This window comes from Mobula hypostoma, chromosome 25 (genome assembly GCF_963921235.1).
Source record: "Mobula hypostoma chromosome 25, sMobHyp1.1, whole genome shotgun sequence".
In the NCBI taxonomy this organism is placed as follows: domain Eukaryota; kingdom Metazoa; phylum Chordata; class Chondrichthyes; order Myliobatiformes; family Myliobatidae; genus Mobula; species Mobula hypostoma.
In genome coordinates this window covers 1,627,715-1,651,384 of record NC_086121.1, presented here as the reverse complement: position 1 = coordinate 1,651,384, position 23,670 = coordinate 1,627,715, and the positions used below count along the sequence as shown (strand labels likewise).

Here is a 23,670-nt window from a genome sequence, read left to right as displayed (position 1 = left end):
CCCCCTCTCTCTGCATTCCGCAGGGATCGCTCCCTACACAACTCCCTTGTCCATTCATCCCCCCCATCCCTCCCCACTGATCTCCCTCCTGGCACTTATCTGTGTAAGCGGAACAAGTGCTACACATGCCCTTACACTTCCTCCCTTACCACCATTCAGGGCCCCAAACAGTCCTTCCAGGTGAGGCAACACTTCACCTGTGAGTCGACTGGGGTGATATACTGCGTCCGGTGCTCCCGATGTGGCCTTTTATATATTGGCGAGACCCAACGCAGACTGGGAGACCGCCTTGCTGAACATCTACGCTCTGTCCGCCAGAGAAAGCAGGATCTCCCAGTGGCCACACATTTTAATTCCACATCCCATTCCCATTCTGACATGTCTATCCATGGCCTCTTCTACTGTAAAGATGAAGCCACACTCAGGTTGGAGGAACAACACCTTGTATTCCGTCTGGGTAGCCTCCAACCTGATGGCATGAACATCGACTTCTCTAACTTCCGCTAAGGCCCCACCTCCCCCTCGTACCCCATCTGTTACTCATTTTTATGCACACATTCTTTCTCTCACTCTCCTTTTTCTCCCTCTGTCCCTCTGAATATACCTCTTGCCCATCCTCTGGGTCACCCCCCCCCCTTGTCTTTCTTCCCGGACCTCCTGTCCCATGATCCTCTCGTATCCCCTTTTGCCAATCACCTGTCCAGCTCTCGGCTCCATCCCTCCCCCTCCTGTCTTCTCCTATCATTTTGGATCTCCCCCTCCCCCTCCAACTTTCAAATCCCTTACTCACTCTTCCTTCAGTTAGTCCTGACGAAGGGTCTTGGCCTGAAACGTCGACTGCACCTCTTCCTACAGATGCTGCTTGGCCTGCTGCGTTCACCAGCAACTTTGATGTATGTTGCTTGAATTTCCAGCATCTGCAGAATTCCTGTTGTTTAGGCAAAGAACAATGTGGTTTTGTGAAAGACAAAGGTACAAGAAACGCAATATTGATGTTAAGGATACTATCAGAACGAGCTATTCAAGTGCAAAAAGATTTGTTTGTTTGTTTTATCGACTGCACAAAAGCATACTTTATACTTTATTGTTGCCAAACAATTGATACTAGAACGTACAATCATCACAGCGATATTTGATTCTGCGCATCCGCTCCCTGGATTACAAATCAATAATAAATATTAAAAATTTAAATTATAAATCATAAATAGAAAATAGAAAAATGGAAAGTAAGGTAGTGCAAAAAAGTGGAGAAGCAGGTCTGGATATTTAGGGGGTACGGCCCAGATCCAGGTCAGGATCCGCTCGGCAGTCTTATCACAGTTGGAAAGAAGCTGTTCCCAAATCTGGCCGTACGAGTCTTAAAGCTCCTGAGCCTTCTCCCGGAGGGAAGGGGGACGAAAGGTGTGTTGGCTGGGTGGGTCGTGTCCTTGATTATCCTGGCAGCATTGCTCTGACAGCGTGCGGTGTAAAGTGAGTCCAAGGACGGAAGATTGGTTTGTGTGATGTGCTGCGCCATGCTCACGATCTTCTGAAGCTTCTTCTGGTCTTGGACAGGACAACTTCTATACCACATTGTGATGCACCCTAGAAGAATGCTTTCTACGGTGCATCTATAAAAATTAGTGAGGGTTTTAGGGGATAGGCCAAATTTCTTTCGTTTTCTCAGGAAGTAAAGGCGCTGGTGGGCCTTCTTAGCAGTGGACTCTGCCTGGTTGGACCAAGTCAGGTCATTTGTGATATTGACCCCAAGGAATTTGATAAAGTGAAGCACAATAAGTTATTTGAAATATTGCAGGAAACTCTAGATCTAGATTCGAAAGACCTCTGCCTAATCAGAAATCTGTACTGGGAACAAACTGCCGCTGTAAGAGTAGATGAAGAAGTGAGTCAGTTTACGAAAATCAAGAGAGGCGTTAGACAAGGGTGTGTTTTCTCCCCTGATTTATTTAATGCATACAGTGAAACAATATTACAAAAAATAAGAGACATCTTGGGAATCAAAGTTGGCAGTGAAAACATCAATAATTTCAGATATGCGGATGACACTGTGTTAACTGCAAGTACGGAGGAAGAACTACAAAACTTAATTGATATAATTGCTGAAGAAAGTGCAAAAATGGGTCTATCTATCAATTGCAAAAAGACAGAATATATGGTGATATCCAAAAAGGAGAATCCTATCTGCAGGCTGAGAATAAATGGGGAAGACATAAAACAAGTACAGAACATTTGCTACTTAGGAAGCTGGGTGACATCAGATGTCAGGTGCAACTTGGACATCAAAAGAATAGGGATGGCAAAAGACACCTTTACAAGAATGAAGAGTATACTGACCAATACTAAACTAGGCATGACAACCCGCCTCACAATATTGAAATGTTACGTTTATCCAGTTATGTTATATGGATCAGAATATTGGACAATATCTAGTAATATGAGGAAACTAATGTAGCAGCAGAGATGTGGTTTTTGAGGAGGATGCAAAGAATATCATGGACGAAACGAATATCTAACGAGGATGTCATGAACAGAGCAAACACAAAAAGAGAAATAATATATGAGATCATGGAAAGGCAACATAACTTCATTGGACATGTGATTAGGAAAGAGGAGTTAGAGTGCACTGTAATTATGGGAAAGATTGAAGGGAAGAAAGCAAGAGGAAGACAAAGACAAATGATGATGGAGACAGCAGCCAGAGAACTGGAAATGAATACCAATGAATTGATCCACTTGACCCGAAACAGGACTGTGTGGGCCATGGCAGTCAAAGCTCAAACTGGGCATGGCACCTGATGATGATGATGATGATGTATATGTGACAAATAAATTTGAATCTTTATTTCCTTAAATGGCAATTATACAATATTTTTATTTTTAGCTTTTCATGGTTATGGAATTAAAGAGTGAGAACAGCAAAGAAACAGGTCCCTAAGCACATCATGTCCTAGGCATATTGCCCTATTAACCAGCATGCACCCTTGGCTGGCACACCATGTCCTTGGCATACTGCCCTGTTCACCAGCACGCACCCTTAGCAGGCACACCAGGTCCTTGACATACTACCTCATTAACCAGCACACACCCTTGGCTGGCACACCATGTCCTAAGCATACTGCCCTGTTCACCAGGACACACTCTTGGCTGGCACACCATGTCCTTGGCATACTGCCCTGTTCACCAGCACGCACCCTTAGCAGGCACACCAGGTCCTTGACATACTACCTCATTAACCAGCACACACCCTTGGCTGGCACACCATGTCCTAAGCATACTGCCCTGTTCACCAGGACACACTCTTGGCTGGCACACCAGGTCCTTGACATACTGCCCCATTCACCAGCACACGCCCTTGGCTGGCACACTATACCCTTGGTATACTGCCCCATTCACCAGCACGCGCCCTTGGCTGGCACACCATACCCAGCATGCACCCTTGGCTGGGACACCATACCCTTGGCAAACTGCCCCATTCACCAGCACGCGCCCTTGGCTGGCACACCATACCCTTGGAAAACTGCCCCATTCACCAGCACGCGCCCTTGGCTGGCACACCATACCCTTGGCAAACTGCCCCATTAACCAGCAATGTGCCCTTGGCTGGCACACCATACCCTTGGCAAACTGCCCCATTCACCAGCAATGCATCCTTGGCCATCGCAACCTCGTTACAGCCATGTGTTTTAAGGTTACTAGGCAGAAGGAGAAAATCAGCATCAGAACTGAACTCTAGAACGATATTCTGGGCAGCTCTTTGCATGTAGGAGGACGAGTAGAGATCAGGAGCAGAGGCTGATGTCATTTTGCAAAGCAGGATTTCTCAGTGGCCGTCCATTATAATTCCAACCCCCATTCCCATTCTGAAATGTCGGTCCATGGTCTCCTCTTTTGCCATGACAAGGCCACTCTCAGGTTGAAAGAGCAATACCTCATATTCTATCTGGATAGCTTCCAACCTGATGGCATGAATATCAAATTCTCCTTCCCATAATTTGACCCTCCCTCTCCCCATCTCTCCATTTCTCTCACCTCCTATCTCTTAACTCTTCTCCCAGGTCTATCACCTCCCCCTGGGTCCCCTCCTCCTTTCCTTTCTCTCATAGCCTACCCTCCTCTCCTATCAGACTTCTTCTCCAGCCCTTTACATTTTCCACCTACCACCTCCCAGCTTCTTCATCCCCCCTCCCCACCCACCTGGCTTCACCAATTACCTGGCAACTTGTCTTGCTTTCCCACCCCACCCCCACCACCTTACTGTTTCCAGTCCTGATGAAGGGTCTCAGCCTGAAGTGTTGACTCTCGATAGATGCTGCCTGATCTGTATTTTGTTAGTGTCATTTTGCTGGAAGTGTATGACAAGAAACAGAGGAACAGATCCATTAGAAATACCAGAGGGATTCAATAAAATTCGCACAGTAGCCACTTTATAAGGTACAAGCCGATTGGAAGGTATTTGGTCTGAACCTCTTGACCATGTCTGCATGCTTTAACGCATTGAGTTGCTGCCACATGATTGGCTGATTAGATTTTTGCATTAATGAGCAGGTGTACAGGTGTACTGTACCTGATAAACTGGCCACTGAGTGTACATTACAATTCCTCCAACATGAACTGGGATGGTCCTAAGATAAAAGGCTCAGAGGAGACTGTATTTTGAGGTGTGTTTAGGAGGGTTTTTGATACAGGATACAGATTGACCATCAAGGGAAGGAACATTATTAGACCTTGTCCTGGATATTGTAGTTGGTCAGGTGCAGGGAGTGTCAGTGGGGACAAGATCATTGACGGTGACCATAACCATAATGATTACTCTGGGCCTCTACTCACTGAAGTTTAGAAGAACAAGGAGGGGTCTCATTGAAACCTATCGAATATTGGAAGGCCTAGATGGAGCGGATGTGGAGAGGATGTTTCCTAAAGAGGGAAATGATTCCTGGGACCACAGGAAAGTTTCTGGAATAAAAAGACTAATGGGGAGATGGGGAAATGGGAGAGATGGGGAGATAGAGAGATGGGGGAGATAGAAGGTGAGAGAGATGGGGAGATGAGTGAGATGAAAGAGATGGGGGAGATGAGGGAGAGATGGAGGGGGAGAAGGGAGAGATGGGAAAGATGAGGAATTGGGACTGGAGGACTGATTGGGGAGATAGATGGAGAATGGGGAGTTAGGAGTAGGGAAATGAAAAGATGGGGGAGAGGGAAGGTTAAAGTAATGACTAGGGGTGGAAGAGAGGGGTTGTGAAGATGGGATTGTCCAGAGATTTGATGGGGTGTTCTAAAGTGGTAAATTGGTTTATCAAGAGAATTTGCCAGGTTTTAGTAACAGCCATCACATCCCTTTTACAGATTCCTATCCATGCCTTTGCTCGTCTGCCTTACCTGCCAGCCTTCTTTCATTAAAATAAATGGAATCATATAGAGATCACAGAGCACAACAGCACAGAAACAGGCCTTTTGTCCCATTTAGTCGATGCAGAATTGTTGTTCTGTCTAGTCCCATCGATCTGCACCTGGACTGTAGCCTTCCATACCCCTTCTATTCATGTAGCTATCCAAATTTCTCTTATATGTTGAAATCGAAGCCCCAACCACTACTTCTGCTGGCAGCTCATTCCACACTCCCACCACATTCTGACACCTATCTACATTAAATTCCATCTGCCATTTTTCAGCCCGTTTCTAGCTGGTACGGATCCTGCAAGCTTTAATGGTCTTCCTCACTGTCCACTACACCCCCAATCTTGGTATCATCTGCAAATTTGATGATCTGGTTTGCCATATTATCATTCAGACCATTGATATAGATGACACACAGCAACAGACCCAACACTGATCCCTGTGGAACACTAGTCACAGGCCTCCATTCAGAGTGGCAAACATCTAATACCACTCTCTGACTTCTTTCGCTAAGCCAATGATGAACCCAGTTTAGTATTACATCCTGAATGCCTAGCAACTGAAGCTTCTGGACCAGCCTCCCATGTGGGATTTTGTCAATGGCTTTTTGCTAGAATCCATGCAGAGAACATCCACTCCATTTTTTCATCCATTTTCCTGGTAACCTCCTGGAAAAACTCTATAAGATTAGTTAGACATGATCTACTACTCACAAAACCATGTTGACTATCCACAATCAAGCCCTGTATATCCAAATAACCTTAGAATACCTTCCAATAATTTACCCACCACTGATGTTTGGCTCACCAGCCAATAATTTCTGCTGTATTCTTAGAGGCCTTTTTGAACAACAAATTAGTTGTCCACCAATCCTCTGGCATCTCTCCTTGTGCATAAGTGCATGGAATCATAAGGGGCTTAGAATGATTTCTTCACCCAGATAAAGTCAGTATATCTCAAAGTTCAAAATAAATTTATTATCAAAGTACACATATGTCAGCATATACAACCCTGAGATTCATTTTCAATAAATCCAATAGCCATAATAGAATTAATGAAAGACTGCACCTACAGGTTATACAAAAAGTGTGCAAAAGACAACAAACTGCAAATACAAAAAGAAAGAAATAATAATAAAAATAAGCAATAAATATTGAGAATATGAGATGAAGAGTCCTTGAATGTAAGTCTGTAGATTGTGGAAACATTTCAGCGATGGGACAAGTGAAGTTATCACCTTTGGTTAAAGAACCTGACGGCTGAGGAGTAATAACTGTTCCTGAACTTGGTGGCACAAGTCCTGAGACGTCGACTGTACCCTTTCCTAGAGATACTACCTGGCCTGCTGCGTTCACCAGCAACTTTGATGTGTGAGGCTTCTGTATCTTCTTCCTGATGGCAGCAGCAAGGAGCGAGCATGTTCTGGGTGGTAGGCGTTCCTGATGACGGATGCTGCTTTCCTGTGACAATGCTTCATGTAGATGTGCTCAGTGGTGGGGAGGGCTTTACCTGCGACGGACTGGGTCACATCCACTACTTTTTGTCGGATTTTCCATTCAAGGACTTTGGTGTTTCCATGTCAGGCCATGATTCAACCTGTCATTCTACTCTCCACTGTGCATCTATAGACATTTGTCAAAGTTTAATATATCATGCAAATATCATGCAACCTCCTAAGGAAGTAGAATCATTGCTGTGCTGTTATCATGACTATATACACTGTGTGCTGTGTGTGACTGTTGGTTCTGTGTTTCGCACCTTGGCCCTAAGGAACTCTGTTTTGTTTGGCTGTAGTCGTGTATATGGTTGAATGACAACTAAAGTTGAACTTGAAATTGATGTCAAATAAGCCGCCAGGGAGAGTGGTCAAGGCAGGTACTTTAGCAACATTTAAAGGACACTCGGGCAGGTACATGGATAGGAAAGATTTAGATTACAATGGTAAGGACCAAACACAGGCAAAGCACCGAAGGGTCTGTTTCTAAGCAATATGAATCAGTGACTAAATATGTTTCAGTACATTAGACATTTCTCACTCCCTGGCTGGATAACATTAGAACTTCGCTCCAGGAAGGTTGCAACCCTCATCTAAAATGATCACATCTCCCGGAGACCGTCTGAAATATTACACCAGCCAGCAGTATCTTTCCCCACAAGCCAGACTGCAGGCGGGAGAGTCCCACAGCCTGAGAGCGAGAGCCAGCGACATACCTAAACTGATGAATGGCCAAGTGTATAGGTCCAATGGACGTAGACTGTAACCGCTCCTTCTATCGCAGAAGAAATACTCCACCCCAAAACGTGAAAACATGCCTATCCGCCGTTCTCCTTCCAATAATGTGACGCTTCATCGGTACCGCCCGTCCCACAGTGCGGATCCACAGCTCTGCCCGTCCGATAGTGTGAAGCTCCTTTTTTTTTAATGGTTTCACTGAAAACTTCGCCCGAAGGAGACAGTCAGACAACGCATCCAGACTCAATTTCACTCCAAAAAGTTAAACAAGCAATGCTCTTCCTGCATTAGCGCCTCATTAAGAAGGCAGGAACGAGAGAATATCTCTACCTCTCAAAGATCCCCCAGTCAAGACTTTGCTTCCCAATACCATTGCACAGCGAACTATTACTGTTAAGCTTTATTTTAAATTTCCCCCTTCTCACATATATGGAGATAAAATATTTTTCTAGTCACATTTCAGAAGTCCAGTGTCTTGTAACGCTCCCTTAAAACCGCCTCTCTCACAATGCGAAAGTCCCTCAGTTACCGACCCTTTCACAGTGTGAAGCTCCCTCAGTACCACCGTTCCGTCCCCACCGCAGTGCGGCGCTCCCTCAGCACCGCTCCTTCCACGAAGCGAAGCTCCCTCGCTGCCGCTGACGTCACGGGCGCTGACTTTCCGCAGCCAGGCTGTGGTGATGGTGACTGCCCCCACCCGCCGGCCGGCCGGCGCGGCAGTCGGTACAACTACTCTCATGGAGACCAGCGGCGTTCCTTTGCTCCTGCTCGGTGTGCTGGCGGCTGTGTGCGCGGCGCCGGAGCTCGAATGTCCCGCAGAGTTCCTCTCGTCCCATCAACCCGAGGGCAGTCCCTGCTGCTCGGGCTGCCGACCAGGTGAGTGTCCGTGCACGAACGGCGTGACAGTGTCGGGTTAGGACAAATCTCAGAGCGGGAGCTCGTTCCACCGGGGTGTCACAAGTGCGGAGCACGGGTGGGCCCAAATGCAGGATACAAAAACGTTTTGTAGCGTTTACAAAAAGGGAGTTTATTAATAGTTACTAGGAAAGCAAGGAAGCAAGGATTGTACAGAGGGACATCAAGAAGTGAATGAAGTGGAAGCGGGAATAGTGTGGCTGGAGTTGGGCTCAGACCCTGGACTTAGACTGGGACTCAGGGCCTGAGCTTGGCCTGGGACTTGGGACCGGGACCCCGACCCGGACCAGGACTTGGACTTGGCCTGGGACTCGGGACCGGACTTTGACTTGGAACTCGGAACATCGGAGCTGAGACTTGGAACCCGGAACATCAGAGCCTAGACTTGGAACTCGGAACATGGGAACACTGAGCCGGGACTCGTCCTTGGACACAGGACACAGAGCCGGGACTCTTTTGGGACATAGGACACAGAGCCAGGACTCTTCTGGGATATAGGACACAGAACCGGGACTCTTCCTTGGACACAGGACACAGAGCCGGGACTCTTCCTTGGACACAGGACACAGAACACAGAACACCAAGAGACAGTTCTCCACTCAAGGTAGCGGCAAACAGCTGGACCTACCCAGCAGAGGCAAGGACACAACGAGACAAAACCACACAACGATAGACAGTTCTTTACCTTGGCACGAAGTGGCTCCAAGCAGTGGCGAGCTCTCAACTCAGCCCCGAAACTACAGACGGTGGTTCCTGACTCACTCCGGCGGGTTAACTTGACGGACCCGCTCCAGTGAGGTAGCATAGCGGGCTCGCTCAGGCACAGTAACTTTACGGACCCGCTCCAGTGAGGAAGCATAGCGGGCTCGCTCAGGTGCGGTAACTTGACAGGCTCGCTCCGGCAAGGAGAGGCGACTCACTGGCACTCGCTTTGAGGAGGAGACTTGACTCGCTCCGGTGATGTGACTTGGCTCATTCCGGCAAGGTGACTTACTTGCACCTGCTTCGGTGACGTGAGGTGACGGTCTAGCCCCAAGCAGCTGTAAGCCCGACACTATATACTGACCATTCTGCTGAGAATCAAGTGCCTTTAATTACAGAGCCCAAGAAACACGGGGAAACAATGAATTAAAGGAAAACACGGAGTCAAAGGTCCCGATCGTGACACAAAGGAAATTTAAAGGGAACCGGGGAATAGCTGATTGGGACAGTGACACAGGGACAGTTTACAAAGAGTTATGGAACAAGATCTTTTGATGTAGAAGTTCAAGACTGCATAAGAGTAATTTTGGTGGGATTTGACTGGAAGTAGTCACAGTTGTTTGAGAGAGGCTGTTGGTAGGTAAAGGGACTGCTGGCTTTTAACATCAGAACAGATTTATTATCTCCTACATATGTCATGGAAATTGTTGTTCTACGCAGCAGCACAGTGCAATACATTAAAATTACTATAAATTACAATACAAATATATGAAAATAGATAAGTAGTGCAAATAGAGAACAGAATAATGAGGTAGTGATCAGGGACCATTCACCATGGATTAGATGATGGAGGGGAAGAAGCTGTTCTTGAAATGTAGAGTTAGTGTTTTCAGGCTCCTGTACCTTCTCCTTGACTGTAGCAATGAGAAGAGGGCATGTGCTGGGTGATGGGGTCCTCAATGAGAGATGCTGTATTCTCATTGATGGAGAAGGTATTGCCCATGAGGGAGCTGGCTAAGTCTGCATCTTTTTCTGATCCTGTGCAGTGGCCCCTCCATACCAGACCTTAATGCAACCACTCAAATTGCTCTCCATGAGATCGTGATATCTCAGGGACCACATGTTCCTTTCAGAGTGAGGGACCTGGCTGGCAGGGTGAGAAGGGATCAAGGATCTGTTCAGGAAAAGGAAAGAAGCGTGAGTCAGGTACGGGAAGCTGGGATTAAGTGAGTCCCTGAAGAGTATAAAGAAGGTAAGAGAGGGAAATCAGGAGTCCGTGACTGGGCTAAAAGTGTCAGGCTGGGAGCTGTGTCTTACACCAGACTGAGCAAGTGACATGTGTATTGGTGTGGATAACGGAAAGGAGTCTCCTAAGAGATTCTACAAAGCTTAATCGTGGAGAGAATAGATCCCTTTCAAGCCCAGTGTGTGCAGCCACAGGACATGGGCAAGATGAACCCTTGTTTACCATCTAACAGATGGGGAGCTATTGCCCTGGAAGGTGTCCACAGTGTGAAGGAGGAGATGCTAGCGGTCCTGAGGCACCTACAGTAAATACTCGGGTCCTGACCAACAGTACCTTAGGACATAGTAGGAAACAAGAGAAGAAATTGCTGGGGCCCTGCAAGAGAGATTTAAAACGTCCTTTGCCATGGCTGAGGTACCAGATGACGGTGGGGGAGGGTGTGAGCAGCCGATGCTATGAGGGGCTGCAAGATCAAGCCAGGGGACTCCAAACTGGTGAGCCTAACCTCAGTTAAACACAGATCACCTGATTTCTCTTTCTCTCCAGTACATCTTCTAAATGGTTCCTTACTCTGTTCCTGACAGCCCACCCCCACTTTCAAAACCCCATCCTGATTCTAACGTTCACTGTGGTGATGCAGATGGAGATCTGTGGGTGTGTACATACTGATTACCAAAAATCTAGTGCAGAACTTCTGTCACCAAGTTTATCTTGCCTCAACGAAGAAATACCATGAGGGATGCAAGAGGGTGAGGTCATTGCCATCCTGGTCTGGACCAGGCTTGTGATTCACCACATGGTACTTTCCTACCTTCTCGTCTCATACATTGGCACGAAGTGTGCACAGGTTGTGGGTGAGATCTTGGTTTAGGGAGGAGGATGCTCCAAGTATCTTCTGAAGTGCTGAATCTTCTCCTTGCTAGTTTCTACAGGCAACTCATTGCTGAGGTTCACAGTGTGGATTCTATCTGTGCAGAAGCACAGTAGACATGATTCTCACTGCACAGCAACTCAATGCAAGCACAGAAAGCAGCAGCAGCAGCCATGGAAAGTTAACTCCTCAACTTCACTATAGCCTATAACTTAATTGATCAAAAAAAAGTGTGCAATACCCAACGTAAATTCAGCTGCCGCCTGAAATTCATCTCCATCTAATGATGGTTCTATGATGACGTTAACCACAGAGCCATTCAGAGAGCAGACAGGCGTGAAACAAGATGTCATTGCCCTAAAACCTTTCTCAGTGTTTGTTGCTGTTCCAACAAAAGCTCGTGGGACAGGAGCTGTGAAACTGTTCGAGCTGCAGTGACCACACTCCAGACCAAGGTCACTCAACCCTTATGGTTAAACTGAAGTATGAAGATGCCTTGATCTGATGCTCGTCTCCCAGCCACCACAGTTGCTTTCACTGAACGAAGGGGAAATCGTGCTTGACTAATCTTCTGGAATTTTTTGAGGATGTAACTATGAAAATGGACAAGGGAGAGCCAGTGGATGTAGTGTACCTGGACTTTCAGAAAGCCTTTGATAAAGTCCCACATAGGAGATTAGTGGGTAAAATTAGGGCACATGGTATTGGGGGCAGAGTACTGACATGGATTGAAAATTGGCTGGCTGACAGAAAACAAAGAGTAGCGATTAACGGGTCCCTTTCAAAATGGCAGGCGGTGACCAGTGGGGTACCGCAGGGTTCAGTGCTGAGACCGCAGCTGTTTACAATATATATTAATGATTTAGATGAGGGAATTGAAAGTAACATTAGCAAATTTGCTGATGACACAAAGCTGGGAGACAGTGTGAAATGTGAGGAGGATGTTATGAGAATGCAGGGTGAATTGGACAGGCTGGGTGAGTGGGCAGATGCATGGCAGATGCAGTTTAATGTGGATAAGTGTGAGGTTATCCACTTTGGTGGTGTTACGAGAATACACATAAAATTAAGATGTTTGCTGGCCTGGGTTAGCATCAGTGACATCAGCAGTTGGTCTGCCACCTGCCCTCAGGGGAAGGAGAGATAAGGAACAATGGAGCAGCGTCTGGAGATGTGTAATGAAGGGACGTGGGAGAGAGAGAGCTGTCTGGAGCGGCTCCCCCTTTGAACCCTGAGCTGTTTGAAGTGATGGACAGGCGATACCCCAGCAGGGGGATAAAAAGGGACAGGTTCGCTAAGACAGACACACACGCCACCCGAGGTAACGAGACCCTGGAAGCGGTGCGCCTCTCACGAGTGGGTGAGAAGTACCAGACAACGACCAGGGTGGAAAGGTACGATCAGCGGGAACCCGGTGTGTGTCCGCCCTTGCCTGGGTGCCGGGTTCACTGCAGAGGATCGACCGCATCTGGAGGAGGGGTCACAGTCGGTGACCTCAGGTGACATCACCAAGGACCCGCCCAAAAGCTGCTTGTGAGCAATCTCGCCGGTCTGTGAGTGAAGCCGTTCTGAATGATCAGTTGTTCCTGTTCTCTTTGTCTCTCTTCCCCCACGTTGTCCATCGCCATGGCAACGATTACTGCGAACTGAACTGGACTGAACTTTGAGTCATTTTGAAATTTGGTCATTTACCCCTAGACAACGATAGAGCTTGATTGCTGCTGTTATCTTAATTCTGTGCACATGTGTGTTTATCATCGCTGAACTGTTGCATTTATTATCCTTTCGATTACTGTTGCTTGTTTCTTTAATAAAACTTTCTTAGTTCTAGTACTCCAGACTCCAACTGAGTGATCCATTTCTGCTGGTTTGGCAACCCAGTTACGGGGTACGTAACAGTGGTAAGAACAGGAAGGCAGGTTATTATCTAAATGGAGTCAAGTTAGGAAAAGGGGAAGCACAACGAGATCTAGGTGTTCTTGTACATCAGTCACTGAAAGCAAGTATGCAAGTACAGCAGGCAGTGAAAAAAGCTAATGGCATGCTGGCCTTCATAACAAGGGGAATTGAGTATAAGAGCAAAGAGGTCCTTCTGCAGCTGTACAGAGCCCTGGTAAGACCACACCTGGAGTACTGTGTGCAGTTTTGGTCTCCAAATTTGAGGAAGGACATTCTTGCTATTGAGGGAGTGCAGCGTAGGTTCACAAGGTTAATTCCTGGGATGGCAGGACTGTCATATGTCGAAAGATTGGAGCGACTAGGCTTGTATACACTGAAATTTAGAAGGCTGAGAGGGGATCTTATTGAAACATATAAGATTATTAAGGGATTGGACACGCTGCAGGCAGGAAGCATCTTCCCACTTATGGGTGAGTCCAGAACCACAGTTTAAGAATTAGGGGTAGGCCATTTAGAACAGAGTTGAGGAAAAACTTTTTCACCCAGAGAGTAGTGGATATATGGAATGCTCTGCCCCAGAAGGCTGTGGAGGCCAAGTCTCTGGATGCTTTCAAAACAGAGATGGATAGAGCTCTTAAAGTTAGTGGAATCAAAGGTTATGGGGATAAGGCAGGAACTGGATACTGATAGTGGATGATCAGCCATGATCACAGTGAATGGCAGTGCTGGCTTGAAGGGCCGAATGGCCTAGTCCTGCACCTATTGTCTATTGAAGCTTGCAAAAGGACAGGGCTTGCACTCAACATTTGCAATGCAGAGATCCTCTACCAAACTGTCCCAGTTACACACACATGACCCTCTAAAAACGTAGGCTCACAGTGAAACCCAGGAGGCCACAGACTTGTTCTCAAAGCCCAGATGTTGTCAATGATGAAATTCACCAATCTTCTATTGGTCGTCTGAGGAAAGGAGTGTTTGGAGATCAGGACCAGACTCCTGGCCTGATTGGTGGCAGTAATCCCTGCTCTCCAAATGGGTCTTTACTTGGACTGCCTACAACAATAAACAGGTTGTTTAAAAAAATGTCATAGTCTAGTGTGTCCCCACAAAATCATTCAGTCTTCCCCAACCAGAAGCCTTGAATGAACATCTGCGCCAGGTGCATCGAGTTGCAGCTCCTTAGGGAACAGGTTAGGGAACTGGAGCTGCAGCTCGATGACCTTCGTCTGGTCAGGGAGAGTGAAGGGGTGATAGAGAGGAGTTACAAGCAGGTGGTCACACTGGGGCCACGGGAGACAGATAAGTGGGTAAAAGTCAGGAGAGGGAAGGGCAAGAGGCGGATACCAGAGAGTACCCCTGTGGCTGTCCCCCTTAACAATAAGTACTCCCATTTGAGTACTGCTGGGGGGGACGGCCTACCTGGGGGAAGCAACAGTGGACGTGCCTCTGGCACAGAGTCTGGCCCTGTGGCTCAGAAGGATAGGGAAAGGAAGAAGATGACAGCACTGATAGCGGGTCAGACAGGCAATTCTGTGGACGCAAGAAAGAAACACGGATTGTAGTTTGCCTCCCGGGTGCCAGGGTCCGGGCTGTTTCTGATCATGTCCATGATATCCTGAAGTGGGAAGGTGAACAGCCAGAGGTCATGGTAGATATTGGTACAAACAACAGAGGTAGGAAAAGGGAGGAGGTCCTGAAAACAGACTACAGGGAGTTAGGGAGGAAGTTGAGAAGCAAGTACTCAAAGGTAGTAATCGCAGGGTTATTGCCTGTGCCACGCGACAGTGAATATAGGAATAGAGTGAGGAGGAGGATAAATGCGTGGCTGAGGGATTGGACCGGAGGCAGGGATTCAGATTTCTGGATCATTGGGACCTCTTTTGGACCAGGCGTAACCTGTACAAAAAAGACAGGTTGCACTTGAATCTGAGGGGGACCAATATCCTGGTAGGGAGGTTTGCTAAGGCTATTGGGGAGAGTTTAAACTAGAATTGCTAGGTGGTGGGAACCGAACTGAAGAGACGGTTGTGCTACTGGCTCACAAATAGAGAAAGCTTGGAGACAGTGCGAGAGGGAGGATAGGCAGGTGATAGAGAAGGGATGTGTTCAGACCGATGGTTTGAGATGTGTCTATTTTAATGCAAGAAGCATCATGAACAAAGCCGATGAGCTTAGAGCATGGATCAGTACTTAGAGCTATGATGTTGTGGCCATTATAGAGACTTGGATGGTTCAGGGGCAGGAATGGTTACTTAGAGTGCCAGGCTATATATGTTTCAGAAAGGACAGGGAGGGAGGCAAAAGAGGTGGGGGCATGGCACTGCTGATCAGAGATAGTGTCACGGCTGCAGTAAAGGAGGAAGGCATGGAGGGATTGTCTACGGAGTCTCTGTGGGTGGAAGTTAGAAACAGGAAGGGGTCAATAACTCTACTGGGTGTTTATTATAGACCACCCAGTAGTAATAGGGACATCGAGGAGCAGATAGGGAGACAGATTCTGGAAAGGTGTAATAACAGGGTTGTCGTGGTGGGAGATTTTAATTTCCCAAATATTGATTGACATCTCCCTAGAGCAAGGGGTTTAGATGGGGTAGGGTTTATTACGTGTGTTCAGAAAGGTTTCCTCACAAAATATGATGGCAGAATATAGTATTAATGGTAAGACTGTTGGCAGTGTGGAGGATCAGAAGGATCTTGGGGTCCAAGTCCATAGGACGCTCAAAGCAGCTGCGCAGGTTGACTCTGTGGTTAAGAAGGCATACGGTGTATTGGCCTTCATCAATTGTGGAACTGAATTTAGGAACCAAGAGTTAATGTTGCAGCTATATAGGATCCTGGCCAGACCCCACGGAGTACTGTGCTCAGTTCTGGTCGCCTCACTACGGGAAGGATGTGGAACCATAGAAAGGGTGCAGAGGACATTTACAAGGATGTTGCCTGGCTTGGGGAGCATGCCTTATGAAGACAGGTTGAGTGTACTCAGCCTTTTCTCCTTGGAGTGACGGAAGATGAGAGGTGACCTGATAGAGGTGTATAAGATGATGAGAGGCATTGATCATGTGGATAGTCAGAGGCTTTTTCCCGGGGTTAAAATGGCTGCCACAAGAGGGCACAGGTTTAAGGTGCTTGGGAGTAGGTACAGAGGAGATGTCAGGGGTACGTTTTTACGCAGAGAGTGGTGAGTGCATGGAATGGACTGCTGGCAACGGTGGTGGAGGTGGATACAATAGGGTCTTTTAAGAGACTTTTGGATAGGTACATGGAGCTTAGAAAAATAGAGGGCTATGGGTAACCCTAGTAATTTCTAAGGTAGGGACATGTTCGGCACAACTTTGTGGGTCAAAGGGCCTGTATTTTGCTGTAGGTTTTCTATGTTCCTATGTTTCTAATATGTAGATAAGCCTACAAGAGGAGAGGCTGTACTTGATCTGGTATTGGGAAATGAACCTGGTCAGGTGTCAGGTCTCTCAGTGGGAGAGCATTTTGGAGATAGTGATCACAATTCTACCTCCTTTACCATAGCATTGGAGAGGGATAGGGACAGACAAGTTAGGAAAGCATTTAATTGGAGTAAGGGGAAATATGAAGCTATCAGGCAGGAACTTGGAAGCATAAATTGGGAACAGATTTTTGCAGGGAAATGTCCAGCAGAAATATGGCAAATGTTCAGAGGATATTTGCGTGACATCCTGCATAAGTACGTTCCAATGAGACAGGGAAAGGATGGTAGGGTACAGGAACCATAGTGTACAAAGGCTGTTGAAAATCTAGTCAAGAAGAAAAGAAAAGCTTACAAAAGGTTCAAAAAACTAGATAATGATAGAGATCCAGAAGATTAAAAGGCTGTCTGGAAGGAGTTTAAGAATGAAATTAGGAGAGTCAGAAGGGGCCATGAGAAGGCCTTGGCGAGCAGGATTAAGGAAAACCCCAAGGCATTTTACAAGTATGTGAAGTGCAAGAGGATAAGATGTGAGAGAATAGGAACAATCAAGTGTGACAGTGGAAAAGTGTGTATGGAACTGGAGGAGATGGCAGAGGTACTTAATGAATACTTTGTGTCAGTATTCACTGCAAGAAAGGATCTTGGTTATTGTAGTGATGACTTACAGCGGATTGAAAAGCTTGAGCATTTAGACATTAAGAAAGAGAATGGGCTAGAGCTTTTGGAAAGCATCAAATTGGATATAACTCCGGGATTGGGGGGCATGCCTTATGAGAATAGGTTGAGTGAACTTGGCCTTTTCTCCTTGGAGCGACAGAGGATGAGAGGTGACCTAATAAAGATGTATAAGATGATGAGAGGCATTGATCGTGTGGATAGTCAGAGGCTTTTTCCCAGGGCTGAAATGGCTATCATGAGAGGGCACAGTTTTCAGGTGCTTGGAAGTAGGTACAGAGGAGATGTCAGGGGAACTTTTTTACTCAGGGAGTGGTGAGTGCGTGGAATGGGCTGCTGGCGATGGTGGTGGAGGCAGATACGATAGGGTCTTTTAAGAAACTGCTGGATAGGTACATGGAGCTTAGAAAAATAGACGTCTGTGGGTAACCTTGGGTAATTTCTAAGTAAGTACATGTTTGGCACAGTACTGTGGGCCGAAAGACCTGTATTGTGCTGTAGATTTTCTATGTTTCTATCCACAATCTGCTGATAGCCAGATCCGTGGCATTCAGGTCCAGTGACCAAGTAAGATACAGGACATCCAGATACGATCTCCAGTAAGCCATCTCACGTGTGGTGGAAATTCCAGACCATCATGAATGCCTACAGCCCCTGATGACTCTTATCATTCTGAATCTATGCAGCGGCCATGACAGCATCCTTCAGGAGGGTGAACCCACTGGCCCAGATGGGGTATCTGGGCACGTACTGAAGACATATGCTGATCAACTGGCTGGAGTGTTCACCGATAGCTTTATTCTCTTTCTTCTGTAGTTTGAGTTATCCACCTGCTTCAAGAAGGCTTCAGTCACAGCAGTGCCTAAGAAGAATGTGGAGAGGTGCCTTAATGACTGTTGTCCAGTAGAACATACGTGAACTGTGATAAAGTTCTTTGAGAGGTTGGTGATGAAACATAGCAATTTCCGCCTATGAAGCAACTTGGATCCACTCCAGTTAGCTTACCATCACAACAGGTCAACAACAAATGCCATTTTATTGGCTCTTCACTCAACCCTGGAACCCTGGACAGCAAAGGTGCATATATCAGGATGTTCTTTACCAACTACAGCTTGGCATTCAATACTATTATCGCCACAAAACTAATCAATAAGCTTCAAGATCTTGGCCTGAATACATCCTCATGCAATTAGATCCTTGATTTCCTTACTTACAAAACCCCAGTCAGTGTGCATTGGTAACACTGTCTCTTCACTATCTCCATCAGCACAGGTGCATTACTAAGTTGTGCACTTAGTCCCCTGCTCTACTAATTGTATACTTAAGACTGTAAGCACAGCTCCAGTTGCATGTTTAAGTTTGCTGATGACACCACTGTCATTGGCTGAATCGAAGGCAGAGATGAATCATCATATAGGACAGAGGTGGAAACTCTAGTTGAGTGGTGCAACAACAACCTCTCACTCAATGTCAGCAAGACAAAGGAGCTGATTATTGACTTCAGGAGGAGGAAACCAGAGGTCCATGAGTCAGTCCTCATCAGATGATCAGAAGTGGAGAGGGTCAGCAACTTTAAATGCCTTGCTGTTATCATTTTAGAGAACTTGTCCTGGGCCCAGCCTTTAAGTGCAATTACAAAGAAAGCAAGACAGTGTCTTCCTTAGAAGTTTGTGAAGATTCAGCATGAGATCTAAAACTTCTTTAGATATGTGGTGGAGAGTATATTGACTGCTGGCATCATGGTCTGGCGTGGAAATACAAAGCCATCAAATGGAAAATCCTACAGAAAGTAATGGTTACAGCCCAGTCCATAACAGGTAAAGCCATCTCTACCATTGAGCAAATCTACATGGAGTGCTGTTGCAGGAAACCAGTATCCATCATCAAGAACCCCCACCACCCAGGCCATGCTCTCTTCTCACTGCTGCCATCAGGAAGGAGGTACAGGAGCCTCAGGACCCAAACCACGAGGTCCAGGAACAGTTATTACCCCTCAACCATCAGGCTCTTGAACCACTGGGGTTAACTTCACTTGCCCCATCACTGAACTGTTCCCACAACCCATGGATTCACCTTCAAGGTCTCTTCATCCCATATTCTCGATAGTTATTGCTTATTTATCTTTTTTTCCTCTTGTATTTGCACGGTTTGTTGTCTTTTTCACATTGTTTGGTTATCCTGGAGGTCAGATTCGGTCAACAGGCACCAGAGAGACCAGCGATCTCCACATCGCTGAATCTTGAGTCAGAGGTCTGTACGGGAGGCAGTCACAAGGGCCGGTGTATCCCACAAGCCACCGGGATTGGTGGTCAATGTGAGTCTGGAAGTCTCTTTGGTCAAAGATCGGGTCGGTTGAGGCCCAAAAGTCAAACTCACGATTGGCGCATCCTGGGGTCGAGGCCCAAAGGTCAAAAATGTGATTAGTGAATCCTGGGATCAATACCCAGATGTTGGGGAAGTACAGAGGTAGAAAGCCAAAGGTCAAAGACCAAAGTCGGTGGGACTGGAGGTGGAGTGTGAGTCCAGCCAGAGATTGAAGGTTGAAGGCCCAATGTCCGTTTTGTGTGTTGTTGTTCTGCTGACATTGTGGACATAATGTGTGGCAATATTTGTGCTTCTGGGCTGCCCTACCACATCTTTGGGTGTTTGTGTTGACAATGCAAATGGCACAGTTCACTGTGTGTTTTGATGTTCGTGTGATAAACAAATCTGAATCGGAGTCACGCAGACACGAGGAAATCTGCAGATGCTGGAAATTCAAGCAACACACACAAAAAAATGCTGGTGAACGCAGCAGACCAGGCAGCATCTATAGGAAGAGGTACAGTCGACGTTTCAGGCCGAGACCCTTCATCAGGACTAACTGAAAGAAGAGCTAGTAAGAGATTTGAGAGGGGGAGGGGGAGATCCGGAATGATAGGAGAAGACAGGAGGGGGAGGGGTGGATCTAAGAGGGATACCAGGGATACCAGGCTGGAGAAGGGAGAGGATCATGGGACAGGAAGCTTGGGGAGAGAGAGAAGGGGGCAGAGCAGGCAAGGGGTTATAGTAAGAGGGACAGAGGGAGAAAAAAGAGAGAAAAAAGAGGGGAAATATATATATTAAATAAACAAATAATGGATGGGGTGTGAAGGGGAGGAGGGGCATTAACGGAAGTTAGAGAAGTCAATGTTCATGCTATCAGGTTGGAGGCTACCCAGACGGAATATAAGGTGTTGTTCCTCCAACCTGAGTGTGGCTTCATCTTTACAGTAGAGGAAGCTGTGGATAGACATATCAGAATGGGAATGGGACGTGGAATTAAAATGTGTGGCCACTGGGAGATCTTGCTTTCTCTGGCGGACAGAGCATAGATGTTCAGTGAAATGGTCTCCCAGTCTGCGTCGGGTCTCGCCAATATATAGAAGGCTGCACCAGGAGCACCGGACGCAGTATATCACCCCAGCCGACTCACAGGTGAAGTGTCGCCTCACCTGGAAGGACTGTTTGGGGCCCTGAATGGTGGTAAGGGAGGAAGTGTAAAGGCATGTGTAGCACGTGTTCCGCTTACAAGGATGAGTGCCAGGAGGGAGATCGGTGGGGAGGGATGGGGGGAACAAACGGACAAGGGAATCGCGTATGGAACAATCCCTGCGGAAAGCAGAAAGAGGGGGGGAGGGAAAGATGTGCTTAGTGGTGGGATCCCGTTGGAGGTGGTGGAAGTTATGGAGAATTATACGTTAGACCCGGAGCCTGGTGGGATGGTAGATAAAGACAAGGGGAACCCTATTCCTAATGGGGTGGCGGGAGGATGGGTTCCCCTTTCTTGATCTTTCTGTCTCTATCTCTGGAGACAGCTTATCTACTGATGTCTACTATAAGCCTACGGACTCTCACAGCTACCTGGACTATTCCTCTTCTCACCCTGTCTCTTGCAAAAATGCCATCCCCTTCTCGCAATTCCTCCATCTCTGCCGCATTTGCTCTCAGGATGAGGCTTTTCATTCTAGGACGAGGGAGATGTCTTCCTTTTTTAAAGAAAGAGGCTTCCCTTCCTCCACCATCAACTCTGCTCTCAAATGCATCTCCCCCATTTCACGCACATCTGTTCTCACCCTATGCTGCCTGGCCTGCTGCGTCCACCAGCATTTTCTGTGTGTGTTGAATCAGAATCACCTTTATTTCTAGGGGATTTCCAAAGACAACAGAGAGCTGTTTCTGTGTTTACCCAGATGGGTATCAACTAACTTTTATCATCCTGTAGTCTTGCACTTGGAAATAGAAACAATGAGAATGTAACTAATCAGATTGTGGACACACTGTGGCGACCCACTTTCTGGCACCCACGAACCGGCTCACGAAACAGCGCGCGCAGGCAGAGGGCCGGCAGCAAAAAGGGCGCCAGGCCATCTTCACCAGCAGGGGGAAAATCCCGCGCGCAGAAAGGGTCTGGGAATATGCATTCCCCACAGTAGTCCCACCCAGGGAGGGCGGGAACGGGAAGGCTTTAAAGCGGGCCGCGAAATTTGAATAAATCTCTTTCATCGCAACTCTAACTCACCGACTCCGTGTGGTTATTCAAGCGCTGTGTGTAGCACATCGCTACAACACCATCATTGCTCAACAGAGGTGACAAACATTCTTGGTAAAGAGTGACTTGCATTTGTTTATCACTATGAACAGTGTTATCTCTACTCCTATGTTCAAGATAAATTTATTATCAAAGTACATATATATAGGCATCCGTCTCATGAGACCATGGATTTGCGCCTTGGAAGGTTTCCAGGGCGCAGGCCTGGGCAAGGTTGTATGGAAGACCAGCAGTTGCCCATGCTGCAAGTCTCCCCTCTCCACGCCACCGATGTTGTCCAAGGGAAGGGCATTAGGACCCACACAGCTTAGAACCAGAGTCGTCGCAGAGCAATGTGTGGTTAAGTGCCTTGCTCAAGGACACAACACGCTGCCTCAGCTGAGGCTCGAACTAGCGACCTTCAAGTCACTAGACCAACGCCTTAACCACTTGGCCACGCGCCAACACTCAAAGTACATGTATGTCACCATATACAACGCAGAGATTCATTTTCTTATGGGCATACTTAATAAATCCACAATAGAATAATAATCATAACAGAATCAATGAAAGACTATACTAACTGGATATTCAACCACTGTGTAAACGACAACAAACTGCAAATACAAAAAGAAAGAAATAATAATAAATAAATAAGCAATAAATATCGAGAACATGAGATGAGGAGTCCTTGAAAGTGAGCTCACAGGCTGTGGGGACATTTCAGTGATGAGGCAAGCGAAGCTATAGCCTATGGTGTAATGGTGTTTTCACCTTTGACACAATGACATATATATCTCACTTGAGCTCCTAACGGCCAATACAATAAGTTTAAGTGTCATCATTAATTTCTGGTAAAACCTGGCAATCAATTGTGCCAAGCTAGCTCAGACAAACATCCACATATCAATCCTTGCTGTTATACCATAGGAGGCCATTCGCTCCTTGGGTCCATGCTAACTCCTAACAGAGCAGTCTCATAAGTTCCCTTCTCTGCTTTTTGTCCCTCATTTCCTTCCAAATGTTTCTCTCTCAAACCCACTGCATTTTTTTAATTCTTTTGCCCCTTACCTACAATAAGGACAACTTCTCATGGCAAATTAACCCTCCAATACAACTTGAAAAACCAGAGTAGCTGGTGGAGAGCAAACACTGGCAGCTCCTGAGGTTGTGATTAAGACTGGGTCCCCAGAGCCTGAGGCAGCAGCATGACCTGCCATGCCACCAGCTGGGAAAGTGAGGAATAAATATTTGTCCCAACACACCGTAAAGGAATCCGCTGCTATTGTTTAAAATTAAAAATCGGAAATCTGAAACAGAGAAGCCTGAGGAAGTTTGGGTGACTGTTCTGCGGGGCATCTGCTCTCCAACAGCAGGTAGTTCTGGCTGTTACTTTCATTCTCCATCCCTCTGGCCCATGGCTCCCTGGCCTTCTGCACTGGCGCAAAGCAAACTTGAGGAACAGCATCTCCTCAGGAAACACTGAATATATATAAAAACTGCGTATAGTTATTTTGCCCATTAAATTTGCTCTGTCATTTCATCATGGCTAATTTGCTTTCCCTCTCCACCCCATTCTCCTGCTCTATCCCTATAACCTTTAACACTCTGACTAACCAACAACCTAGCAACCTCTGTTTTAAATAAACTCAATGACTTGACCTTCACAGCCATCTGTGGCAATGCATTCATTCACCACCCTCTGGCTAAAGAAATTCCTCCTCATCGTTGTTCTAAATGG

General features: G+C 46.7%; 1 protein-coding gene across 1 annotated transcript in view; it reads left to right on the top strand.

Annotated features, from left to right (window-relative positions):
- The first annotated feature begins 8,055 nt into the window (after window positions 1–8,055).
- The window catches only part of LOC134337660 (tumor necrosis factor receptor superfamily member 9-like), a 35,373-nt gene continuing 19,758 nt past the window's right edge, over window positions 8,056–23,670 (top strand). Inside the window, exon 1 of the mRNA XM_063032851.1 lies at window positions 8,056–8,506. Within this exon, the coding sequence (XP_062888921.1) occupies window positions 8,311–8,506 (196 nt within the window). The 5' untranslated portion in view covers window positions 8,056–8,310. The remainder of the gene's footprint in view (window positions 8,507–23,670) is intronic.